This window comes from Mustela nigripes, chromosome 13 (genome assembly GCF_022355385.1).
Source record: "Mustela nigripes isolate SB6536 chromosome 13, MUSNIG.SB6536, whole genome shotgun sequence".
NCBI classification, from domain to species: Eukaryota; Metazoa; Chordata; class Mammalia; order Carnivora; family Mustelidae; genus Mustela; species Mustela nigripes.
In genome coordinates, this window is record NC_081569.1 from 42,904,911 (window position 1) to 42,917,943 (window position 13,033).

General features: G+C 43.6%; 1 protein-coding gene across 1 annotated transcript; it reads right to left on the reverse strand.

Moving 5' to 3' along the window:
* Window positions 1-2,115: 2,115 nt before the first annotated feature.
* RPS27L (ribosomal protein S27 like) lies at window positions 2,116-6,040 on the reverse strand. The gene is made up of 4 exons (XM_059372208.1): window positions 5,930-6,040; window positions 4,919-5,027; window positions 4,094-4,204; window positions 2,116-2,330 (listed from the first exon to the last, which is right to left on the reverse strand). The coding sequence occupies exons 1-4, from the start codon at window positions 5,933-5,935 to the stop codon at window positions 2,302-2,304; spliced, it is 255 nt and encodes an 84-aa protein (XP_059228191.1). The 5' UTR covers window positions 5,936-6,040; the 3' UTR covers window positions 2,116-2,301.
* Between the last annotated feature and the right edge of the window lie 6,993 nt (window positions 6,041-13,033).

The following is a 13,033-nucleotide window of genomic DNA, read 5'->3' on the forward strand; positions in this document are numbered from 1 at the left end:
ATCCAAAAGACTGACAAGACCAAATGTTGGTAGAGGGGCACCTGGGTGGCTCAGTGGGTTAAACCTCTATCTTCCGCTCGGGTCGTGATTTCAGGGTCCTGGGATCGAACCCCACATCGGGCTCTCTGCTCAGCAGGAAGCCTACTTCTCCCTCTCTCTCTGCCTACTTGTGACCTCTGTCTGTCAAATAAATAAAATAAAATAAAATAAACTGTTGATGACGAAGTGGAAAAATTGTAACCCTTGTGTATTACTAGTCAGAATGTAAGATGGTGCAGCCTCTTTGGAAAATAGGCAATTCCTCAAAAAGTTAAACACAGGATTATTATAACCTCGCAATTCTACTTCTAGGTGTATTACCCAAGAGAATTTAAAATGTCTACATAAAAAAGTGTTTGGGGGGTGCCTGGCTGGCTCAGTGGATTAAGACTCTGCCTTCAGCTCAGGTCATGATCTCAGGGCCCTGGGATTGAGCCCCACATCAGGCTCTCTGCTCAGCAGGGTGTCTGTTTCCCCTTCTCTCTCTCTCTCTCTCTGCCTACTTGTGATCTGTGTGTCAAATAAATTTTAAAAAAGTTAAGAAAAAAGTGTACATACATGTTTGAAGTAGCCAGAAAGTGAAAACTCACTGTCCATCAACTGATGGGTAAATAAAATGTATATTCTTATGACAGATATTATTCAGTCATAAAAAGGAATGAAGTGTGATGGCCATCTTAAATATTATGCTAAGTCAAAGAAGCCAGACACAAAAGGACACATATTACATGACCCCATTTACATAAAATGTCCAGAATAGGCAAACTGATGGAGACAGAAAGCCTATTATTGGTTGCTAGGAGCTGGGAAGAGGAAAGGGGAGAGAATGCTAATGAATATGGAGTTTCCTTATGAAGTAATGAAAACAGTCTGGGATAACAGTAGTGATGGTTTACACAACCTGTGAATATACTAAAAATCACTGCATTTTACATTGTAAAAGGTTGAATTTTATGACACCTACATTATATGAATAAGAGCAAGAGCAGGAATAAGAACAAGATCAAGAACAAGAAGAATCTTTACTGATGATTTCCAGGAACACCAGGTAAGAAAACCATTTGTCATCTGATCAGGCCAGAAGCCAAGAATTCCATTTTCATTTTCAGTTATCTTTATGTAACCGGATTTTCTACTTATAGACATAGAAGTTTTCCTTTAAAAAGATGTTTACAGGGGCGCCTGGGTGGCTCAGTGGGTTAGGGCCTCTGCCTTTGGCTCAGGTCATGATCTCAGGGTCCTGGGATTGAGCCCCGCATTGGGCTCTAGGCCAACGGGGAAATTTTCAGGTTATTTGCCCTCTAAGTTAGTTATCATAGGTTTTGCTCCTTTCCATATCCATAGCCTGCCATCCCCACTGGTTCTTCTTGGGGCCAAGGTTCCTAAACTATGCAAGCTAAAGTGAGTTGGGGCACCATAGCAAAAACACTGATACTTGATACCTTTTGTATAGGACGCCTAATTCCAGTCCCAGGTAGTTCTGTTACATTACATGGTACCACGTTCCTTTTGATGATGTCATATCTTTGTGAAGCTGGGTTTGGGGACATTGCTGTGATAAAAAACAAGTACACCAGAGCCACTCAACACACATCTGTAGTCAGGAGTGCTCATGTGTCTGGACCAGAGAATTCCATGTCATCTGCCATTCTCAGCCAGTATATCCTGGCTACTCCCAATGCCTCCTCTCAAGTTACCTACCCCAAAAGGTGCTTCCTACCATTCAGACCCCAGCTGCAGTTATCTACTAAATTATGCAATATGTTAAGGCCACATAAATCCAAGGCATTACACTGTAATTACTGTGTAATTATACTGATTGTTAACTGCATTAAATATGTACTTCTGGACATGTGTTTCCATAGTTACAATGGCAAAACTGTATTTAGAATTACCAAATAATGGACTTCTTTCCATTTTTTAATTATTTAACCCATTCACAGCAATTTGGAAAAGGTCTGATAATCAAATATTTATAGTTTCTACTCCTGAGACAGATCAGAATACACTTTTTTAAATGCTTATAACGAATCCACAGACACAGTATATATAAACATATAGCATATTCACACACACTAAAGATAAAAAGGGGAATTTGCCCATAATCAAAACTTTATTGAAAAACTGACACCAAAATAGGAGATCACTGTTGTAAACCTTACAAAATTAAACGTAATTACATATCTTGGTAGATTAACTGGAATTACTGAACTGATAAGGCTTTCTGCGATAGAACACAAATTCAAGAGGTTGTGTGGATCATTAGTGTTGCTTTCTTCTAAATGAACACCCTGCAAAGGAATCATGAGAACATGTTAAACACAAGTGTACACCATCTCTGCTATAGTTTTAATGACAAAAAGTATGTTTTCAGTAAAAAAACAAAACGAAGTTTTAGGAATATTAGAACAATATTCACATACAGGTTATTTATCCTTTTATGCCAGAAATTTACTATAATAAGTCTTGTATATTTGAATTTATTCTGATGTGACTATAACTGTTATTCCTGCTTCTCAAACGCTGTATTAGAGTCTATAAACCATGAGCCTAAATTCAACAGTTAAAACTTTAATGCAAGCTGTCAGGAAATGTAATCTTAATTTTTAGGAATTATTCTGAATTACTTTCCTAAGAAACTGATTTTGATTAGAATTCTCTTCAAATCTATTAGGAAAACAATAATACCCTATTAGTCATCCATGGGCACAAAACTCCAAGACACAAAGGCTGAAAACATCTTGCAAGTATGCTTTTGAGAGCAATGCTGCACTTAAATATCATATGCCAACTCTGTACTTACATCTCACCAGGACACACAAAACAGATCTTGGATTCACTGCCAAATCTACTTATAACTCTTCTGGTGAGAACATGGAATTTACAACACCCCTAAAATTCACAAGCAAACTTCAAGTATCATTATGAATCATTATAAATCTATAAGTACTACTATGGAAAACAATATACATAATTACTATTTTTTTCTTAATGCACAAAAGTGAAAGAGGAATTAAAATGGGATTTTTAGAGGCACCTAGCTGGCTCAGTCCATAGAGCATGTGACTCCTGATCTTGGGGTATTAAGTTTGAGCCTCGCATTGAGTGTAGAGATTACTTAAAAATAAAATCTTTTTAAAAAAATAAATAAAATGGGAATTTTATTTAACAATTAAGTAGATGCTCTGACAAATCAAACTGCTGGCATTTTGATTGATACCTTAGTTATCTGTTGCCTAGCTAGCAATGATAAAAACTCTTTAGCCAAATGTGTGAAATACATATAAAGCAAAATATTTACAAGAGAATTTTAAAAATTTATGGGTTTGGGGGCGCCTGGGTGGCTCAGTGGGTTAAAGCCTCTGCTTTCAGCTCAGGTCATGATCCCAGGGTCCCACATCGGGCTCTCTGCTCAGCAGGGAGCCTGCTTCCCCCGTCTCTCTCTGCCTCTCTGCCTAATTGTGATCTCTCTCTGTCAAATAAATAAATAAAATCTTAAAAAAACAAAAACTAAAAATTTAAAAATTTATGGGTTTGAAAATCCATTATGTCCTATTGTATGTACTTATTCTTTTGCTCCATTTGGGCTTACATTTAATATTCCAAATTAAGCAAACTAAATAACTACAGAGAATTAGGTGTTCCAAACTAAGAAAAACAAGTTCAATGCTTTGCGAAATTAAAGGCATAAACTTACCCATCTGAGCAGAGCACTCTTTACTGAAAGCATACAACTAATGGTACTAATGAATTTAAGATTTCTTTTAAACTGGCTTTTAATAAAGGCAGATATTTAGGGACGCCTGGGTGGCTCAGTTGGTTAAGCAGCTGCCTTCGGCTCAGGTCATGATCCCAGCGTCCTGGGATCGAGTCCCGCATCGGGCTCCTTGCTCCGCGGGGAGCCTGCTTCTCCCTCTGACTCTGCCTTCCACTCTATCTGCCTGTGCTCACTCTCGCTCGCTCTCTCTCTGACAAATAAATTAAAAAAAAAAAAAAGGCAGATATTTATAATAATAAAACATCAGCACTGGGTTAGAAAATGCCAAATGAATACCCTCTGTGAGTCTGGCCTTTCCTCCCGTTGGCTGGCACAGCACTGTTGAACAGCCTACACAAAGAACCACCGTCTGAGCATGGCTGAAAACCGTGGTAATCTTGTAGCAACCTAGAAAAAGGGCAATGTTAAAAGTGAGAAGCAGAAGAAAATAAAGCCTATTGTTCACCAGAGTTCTAGCAAAGACCTTGTAAAAGATGAAGAACTTGAGTGCTGTGCAATAGCAAGCCACATATTTAACTTAAACTTTTCCAGTCATCACATTAAGAAAAAAGTTTTAAAAGAGCCAACAGGTGAAGTTAATAATGTATTTTATTGAACTCAGTATTTCCAAAGTATTATTACCATTTCAGCATGTAAGCAATATGGTTTTTATGTGTGTGATATTAAAAATTGGTATTAAAAATCCAGTGTATATTTTATACTTAAAAAGTATTTCCCACTGGGACAAGCCACATTTCAAGTGCTCAGTAGCTACATACAGCTAATGGCCACACACTGGGCAGCACAGCTTAACAGTAAAGCATCAACATACTTTTCACCGCATCATGAAAAAACTGATGATCAGAACAGTTTAATGACTTAGTAAGTCGAATGTCACCTCCCCTTTGGAGTCTCAACCACCACCCCCTCCCACCCACGAAGTTTCTACAATGGTTTGGGTAGTTCCTTAGGAAAATGTCCCTTTTGACATTTCCAATTCTGTGATCCCACTTCTACTCAACACAAAGTCCTAACACTTGTAGCTATCTAAACATAACACACCACACTACCAATCCCTTTAGAAATTTTCCTTGGGAAAGGAATTAAGATCTGAAATTTTACCTGGGCATTTTACATCCATAAAATAGGAATTTGGGCTTTGCACTAGCCGTTTCTTTTTATGTTTTTTCTTCTCCTCTTCCAAGGACGGGTGTAGTAAATCCCTAGCCAACTGAATAAAAAAGCATATTATTATCGCTAGAAGGAATCCACAGTTCTGGCCGATTTAACCGTATGTGAAAGATACATGCAAAACAAGGAATACCAGTCACACTCGGCAGATGCAACACGCCAGATGTTATTTATTCAGCCTGTTCAGCAACTTTAATCAGGACTTTTTACAATGCTCGTGTTCTCCAAGTCCCGGTAAAGGAACTCTATGACGATCAAGCAGCATATGGTACGGTTAATCCCGCTCTTCTTTATTCAGCGGAGTACTAGTCTCCGATAAACACACTGTGGTGCTAAGAACTTGACCCCAGCCCTGCGCCAGCCGAGGGCAGAAATCGCTGAGGCAGACCCGAGAGTGCCAGCGCTGAGGTGATTTCTGCCCCCTGCCCCCGGGGTTCAACATCTGATCTGACAGGAACTCTGCGTGGCTGAAGCGTGACTGCCCTGACGGAGTTAACATGCCAGGCAACTGCGAAAACAGTTTTTTAAAAAGGAAACCAGCCGAAAACCGCTTCCGAGAGGGGGCGAGAACCAACCAGCGCAAGAAAAGCAAAAAGACTCCAAAGACTGCAGTCTCACGGGCGCCCACCAAAACCCCAAATTGATATTTTGGGTGTCACCCGAGGAGCTGCCCCCTCCTAGTCACTGAGTCCAGACTTGAGCCCAGGGCGGCCCCGGGTCCTCTCCGCTCCACGCCCAGAATAGGGCCCGACACGCCGCGCTGCCCGGGCAAGTCCCAACAAGTCCGCCACGCGCGGAGGAGCTGCGCGGCTCGTAGCTACCGAGCCGTGTTCGACAGAGACCTCTCCCCCGGCCCGCCGAGGCGCCGGGCTAACCCACCCCCGGGACCCTCCCGACACAGAAGCCCGACACAAACGGAAAGCCAGAAAGTAAACAACTCACAGGCATGTTGAACCTTTCGCAATCCCGGCCAGTCCAGATCTCTAAGGCGACACCTCTAGCGAGCAGCACGCGATCTGGAGAGCGGCATCAACTTCCGGGATAGAGGAGGCGGGGCGGGCGGGCCCGTCCGCTCTAGGCGCTCCTCTCGGTGGTGGGGTCGGCCTCGGCCGGGGCCGGAGATTCCCGGCCGCGGGGGTACATGGGGGTCGCGTAGTTACGAAAGCTTGGACCGCGCGCGGCTCCGGGGCTCCCGGGAGAGGGCCGCTGGCCCCTGGGCTCTGCCTCGGACAAGTGGTGCCCGGGGCGAGGCTTAGGCGGTGTGGCCGGCCTGGGAAGCCGCCTGGGGCTTAGGTTGCGGAGAACGGATTGCCCTTGGCCACCCCAGCCCGGCGGCGGCGTAGCGGAACCCGGGGAGCCCCGTCGGGCGGTCCCTCCACGGTCCCGGCCGGCGGACCCCCAGCTCTGCGACGGTTCTGCGGAGCCGCAGGTGTCCGCTCGTTTGTTGAAACTGTAGCATTAATCAAAACTATTAATCCGTGTCCGCGAAATTATGAAAGTTTTGTATACTTGTACATCCAGCTTTCAAGGGACCGGTTAAGTTCGGGGAAGGCGGCTCTGCCTTGGGTTTGCATCGCCCTGAGAAAGTTTTTAAGCACCGGATTCGCTACCGAGCTTAGTTCACCGCTCGACTCCTTCCTGCCTCTGAGATTTATACTTTACAGAGCGGACAACTCTGACCTGGAAAAAAAAGGCACGGAGAGCCACACTTGAAAATATTTTTGATGAGGACGAGCTTGAGGGATGGGTGTGAGGGAATATGATCAAAGGCTAGGAAACCAGGCTCTCTCTGACAAATAAATAAATAACACCTTTAGACAAAGCGTAAGAGACTCTTAATCTCAGAAAACAAACTGAGATTTGCTGGAATGGAGGGGAATGGGAGAGATGGAGAGGCTGGGTGATGATGGACCCTGGGGAGGGTATGTGCTATGGTGAGCCCTGTGAATTGTGTAAGACTGATGAATCACAGACCTGCACCCCTGAAACAAATAACACATTAGATCTTAATTTTAAAAAAATAATAAAAGCTAGGAAACCAGGGAAATGCTTGACCAGAAGAATGTCCTAGATAACATTCTCCATCACCTTTTATTTCACACATTTTGGAAAATGCAGAAAAAAATGAAGAAAATTAAACACTTTTGACAATTTAACCTATAACCTTCCAAACATTTTTTATTTACTTGCATATAGGTTTGTTGGGAGTTTGGGTTTTATATATCATCTTGTACATATTCTTTTGTAGACTTGATCCCCCCCCCCACTACTTCTAATGAACCATGTTATTATGTATTTTCCTAGATTATGACTTTTAATGAGCACATAGAATTCATTCTATGAATATATATCCTCCTTTCATCTGTACACTAAAGTGGACATTGGGTTTGGGTTTTTTAATATTTTGTATTTTAAATATGACAAAATATTAAATATTTTGAAGATAAGTATATGGAATAATACAATAGTGTGTCAGAATAATGACCCCCCTCCAAAGACTTCAATGGCCTAATCCCCAGGACCTATTCATGGCAACTGGAATTAGGGTTGTTAATTAGCTAATTAGAAGTATTATCTGGGTAGGCCCAGATCACAAGGGTGATCTCAAAGTAATCAGAAGGGTCCTTAAACGTGGAAGAGAAAGACAGAAAATGAAGACTTAGAGAAAAAGATTCAGGGATGAAAGAAAGGTCTGAGAGATGCTGTGTTGCTGGATGTGAAGATGGAAGAAGTGGGGCCAGAGCCATAGAACGTGGGCAGCCTGTAGAAGCTAGAAATGCACTCTGACCTGGAGTTTCCTGAAGAAACACCGTCCTTCCAGCCCCTCAGTTGGAACCCAGAAGAACCCAGGTCAGACTTTGGACTGTAGAACTGTGAGATGAGAAATTTATGTTGTTTTAAGCTGCTAAATTTGTGGTAATTTGTTACAGTTGGAAACAAATGCAATAATGAAAACCCATGTAGCCAGTCCCCAACTCTGTCAAGTCTGACCATTCAATACTGCCTCTCTCAAGGATTTGTCATTTTAAAAATAATACTGTAGTAAATACTCTTGTCAGTAAGTCTCTAGGCACACCCTTGATTATTTCCTTAAGATAAATTCCTAGAGGGGGCTCAGTCGGTAAAAGTCTGCCTTCCACTCAGGTCATGATCCCAGGGTTCTGGGATTGAGTCCTGCATCAGGCACCCTGCTCAGTGGAAAGAATGCTTCTTCCTCTTCCACTGCCCTCTCCTCTGCTTGTGCTAGCTCTCTCTCTCGCTCTCACTCTTTAAAAAGAGATAAATTCTCCCTCTAAAAAAAAAAAAATCTTTAAAAAAAGATAAATTCCCAAGTCAAAAGTTATGTATATTTTAGGTTTTATAATATAAACTGACAAATTACACTCCAGAAAAATCAAACCAATTTACATTCTAATTGTTGTTGTTGTTGTTGTTGTTTTAAATTGTATTTATTTGTCAGAGATGGGGGGGTTGGAGAGAGCAAGCACAAGCAGGGCTAGCAGCAGGCAAAGGGAGGGAAAAAGCTCCCCTCTGAGCAAGAAGTCTGATGAGGGACTCCATGCAAGGAGTCCAGAATAACGACTGGGGCAGAAGGCACACACCCAATCCACTGAGCCACCCAGGCACTCTTATCTTTCAGTTGTAAAAGTTTGAGAATGCCCTCTTTCTTTGTACCTTTGACAATAGTGATATTATGTTGTTCCTGACGTCAGTCAATCCTGAAGAACTGTATGGTATTTTATATTTTACTGTTATTTTAATTAATATTTTTCATGAACTTATTAGCGCCCAGCATATTTCTATTGAGATGATCATCCATTACTTCCTTATGTATCCTCGTTGGTTTTTTTTTTTTAATTAGGTAGGCTGCACGCCCAATGTGGGGCTTGAAATCAAGACCCTAAGATTAAGAGTCACATACTCTACCGAATTAGCCAGTCAGGCACCAGCCCCCAGTTATGTATTCTTTCATATTAAGGCCATTAACCCGTAATCACATATGCTGCAAATATTTTTTCCCAACTTGTTATTTCCTATTAACTGTATCCTATTAATTTATGGGGTGATTTTAAAACTATACAGAATTTTTAAATTTCACATACATATATTTCAGACCTATTGGTGTTTCCTTTTTTGCATTTGTGTTTTAACAAGCCTTTGCCACCTTAGCATCCGCTAAACTTTCTGCGCATTCTTTTGTTATGATATTTATCCTTTAACTTTTTGGTACTTGATGTGTAGTCTCAGAACACTTTCCAATGATCACATTTAATTACTGCTTCAGTTCCTTACTGATGCCTGGGGCGGTGTCGAAACGCTCAACTTCTAGGACGCTATACCAGCAGAAGGAATAAAACTGAAGGTCAGGGAGACCTGGGCTCTATAACTCTGCCTCCTCCTCCAAAGCTCAGTGTCACCTACAGTGTCCTCAGGTCCTTGCAATGCTGGCGGAAAAACGGACCTGGAGTCACTTTGCCTTTGGCAGCCCGCTTTCAAGGATCTCCTGGAAGGATCTCGCAGAAGGATCTTCCACTGGCGCCCCCACGAACCATGAAGTGCCCGCGGGAGTTCTGTGTGCTGCTGAGAACTTCCCCGCTGTTCTATCTGGCCACGTGTGAGAAGGTACATTGTTATCTCCAGTTGTGCACCAGCCGCCTTCACCTGCGAAGTGTGCAGCCATCTCTGCTCCCTTCCGCCGTCATCAACTTCAGACATTGGGAAAGCTCACAGGTGTTCCACCTAAGCCAGGAGCTTAACTGGTGCTAAATTTCAGGCTAACCCAAACCTGTTCTAAATAGCTCAGAGACCTATTTGCCTCTGGGCTGGCATGCCTACCTCAGGCTTGTGCCTTTCTTCTCCCAGAAAGGTGGTCGGAAATTTAGTTGTAAGAAATTCAGGGTGTGGGGGCGCCTGGGTGGCTCAGAGGGTTAAGCCGCTGCCTTCGGCTCAGGTCATGATCTCAGGGTCCTGGGATCGAGTCCCGCATCGGGCTCTCTGCTCAGCAGGGAGCCTGATTGCTCCTCTCTCTCTCTGCCTGCCTCTCTGCCTACTTGTAATCTCTCTCTGTCAAATAAATAAATAAATCTTTAAAAAAAAAAAAAAAAAGAAAAAGAAATTCAGGGTGTGGGGTGGAGCCCCAAAGATAACTTTTCGCACTCCTGCCTAAGTATTGTTCTGAGAGACTCAGAGAAATCTGTGTCATCAGCAAACTCTATAACAAGGCTGCATTCTTTTTCTCTTCCTCTGTGGTTCATTTGTTTGTTGTCAAGAATCAAAGCATGTGTGGCTTATTCTCACGTTCCTGAAATCAACGGCAACTGCTGAAAGCCTGCCTCTTCTCTGCTCCCTAGTTCTCTGCAAGGTCACAACCTTTGTCCCAAAAGCTGCGTTGTCAGGTTGAAATCCATCTGCCACTCATGAAGATGTCTGACACGCTCAGGTAAACTCCCATCTATAAGGGGTAAGAGTCTCAGGTGTAAACGCTGTTGTCCTGTTTTTTTCTTTTCCATGCCAACTTAATTTCTGACTGAAGCTGAGCCAACTGGGGTGGTACTTTAGGCTGGATGTTTGTGCCCCCCTGAAATCCGTATGTTGACTCTTAACCCCCCAGGGTGATGGTATTGAGCAGTGAGGCTTTTGAGAGGTGGTTAGATCCTCAGGGTAGAGCCCTCATGAGTGAAATTAGTGCCATTATGGAAAAGGCCCCAGAGTGCTCCCTCACTCCTTCTACCCTTTAAGGATACAGTGATAAGACTTCTATCTGTGAGTTAGGAAGTGGGCTCCAAATGGGCCCACACTATTGATCTTGGACTTGCCACCCTCCAGAACTGTGAGAAATAAATGTCTATATTTAAGTCACTCGGTCTATAGTGTTTTGTTAAAATAGCCTGGACACACGAAGCAGGCTGGCCTGGTGGAAAATGTCACCTCATTCTTGGAGACTGTGCTGGGTTTTCTCCATGTGTCCCTCACCTGATCTGCTCTCCATCTGTCCTTCATCCTTCTCTGTGCCCACGAGGCTGATCTCGACGGGCTGCATCTGCTGAGTTCTCTTGTCCTCTGGTTTCTAATTGAGTTGGCCCAATGAGGTGCATCAATAGGAAATCACAAAGTGGGTGAGGAGAAATATTGGGGTATTTACTCCCCTGGTTCTATCCTTGGTGGGCCGTTTTCTTCCCTATGGTCATGTTACTCTGAAGGAAACAGTTGCTTCTGGTGTCCCTTTCCTACAGCTCGTAAGGGATTCCAGTCAGTACTTCCTCCCCTTTTGGTTCTTTTGCTTAAGGGGTGGTATTACATGGTTTTTTGTTGATTTCTGTTAACTGTGCTCAACCTTGTAAATATACCTACGTGAAGCTATCTTCCGTCATCTCTTTTGAGTGGGCCGTTTGCGATCTGCCAGTATCCTGACATGAGGATCCCCTGCCAGGATGTGCTCCTCTTTAGCCTGCAAGGCTTTGTAGATTTGTAGATGGGCTCTGTCTGCCCTTCAGCCATCAACCCAACCAGGTCACTGCAGGGATGTCCATTATCCCTGACTACAGAATCCTTCATGTGTAACAGGTTGTGGCTTGAGATGAAAATGGGAATCTTGAGACAGCCTAGAGTCCTAGCCATGAAGATCTTTTGCCACATTACAGACAGCATTGGGACCACCTAGGAACTTGTTGGAAATGCAGACTCGGGCCCCAACCCCAGACCTCCTGAGTCACAATCTACGTTTTAACAAGAGCCTCTGGCAATATCATTCACATCTCAGTGTGAGAAACACTGTCCTAGGGGCGCCTGGGTGGCTCAGTCTGTTAAGCGTCTTCGGCTCAGGTCATGATCCCAGAGTCCTGGGACCAAATTCCACACCCGGCTCTTTGCTCAGCCAGGGAGCCTGCTTCTCCCTCTCCTTCCCCTCCCTGTGCTGTGCTCTCTTCTGCTCTCTCTCTCTCTCATTCTCTCAAATAAATAAATCTTAAAAAACAAAGAAGGTCTTAAGAAAAAATAGAAAGGGGGTGCCTGGGTGGCTCAGTGGGTTAAGCCACTGCCTTCGGCTCAGGTCATGATCTCAGGGTCCTGGGATCGAGTCCCGCATCGGGCTCTCTGCTCAGCAGGGAGCCTGCTTCCCTCTCTCTCTCTCTGCCTGCCTCTCCATCTACTTGTGATTTCTCTCTGTCAAATAAATAAATAAAATCTTTAAAAAAAAAAAAAAAGAAAAGAAAAAATAGAAAGAAAGAAGCACTGCCCTAGATTTACCATCCCAGCATTCGCAGCATTCTCTCTGGAGTCTTCTTACGTTTCTGTGTGACTATAAGGAAGCCAGAACCTAGATTCCACGACTCCAGGTAACAAATCAAAGATGATTCTCTAAATTGGAACAGGGAACCCCCCTCCCTTCTCCAGGATGTTTTGTCCATTTCAGCAAATCTTATTCTCTCTTACTATGTTGAGGAAACCTTTAAGTCAATGATACTCAAACTTGGTTACACATTAGAATCCCTAGAGGAGCATTCTAGGTTAGTTTTAAAGCATTTAGGGGTGGTACCCAGGTGGTAGGGTTTGTTTGTTTATAGGGGGAATGGGGCAGGGAGGGGCAAAAGGAGAGAGAGAGAGAGAGAATCTTAAGCAGGCTCCAAACTTACCACGGAGCCTGACGTGGGGCTCAGTCTCACAACCCTGAGATCATGACCTGACCCCAATCAAGAGTTGGATGCTCAACCTACTGAGCCATCCAGGCGCCCCAGGCTGTAGTATTTCTTAAAACTCCCCAGGTGATTCTACGGGAGGCAAGATTGAGAGCTACTATTCTCAGTTCCTCAGAGCGCTCAACTGTTTCAAAAGCAAAGCCCAGGGGTGCCTGGGTGGCTCAGTGGTTTAAGCCTCTGCCTTCGGCTCGGGTCATGATCCCAGGGTCCTGGGATCAAGCCCTGAGTCAGGCTCTCTGCTCAGCGGGGAGCGTTCTTCCCTCTCTCTCTCTGCCTGCCTCTCTGCCTGCCTGTGATCTCTGTCTGTCAAATAAATAAATAAAATCTTAAAAAAAAAAAAAAAAAGCCCACA

What these genes read in the sequence shown, in the direction of transcription:
- RPS27L (XM_059372208.1), bottom strand. An exon ending in TATGGATGTAAAATGCCCAG is followed by an intron (nt 4,205 to 4,918) that starts GTAAAATTTCAG and finishes CCCTTTTTCTAG; the next exon opens with GTTGCTACAAGATTACCACG. An exon ending in AAAGGCCAGACTCACAGAGG is followed by an intron (nt 2,331 to 4,093) that starts GTATTCATTTGG and finishes ATTCCTTTGCAG; the next exon opens with GGTGTTCATTTAGAAGAAAG.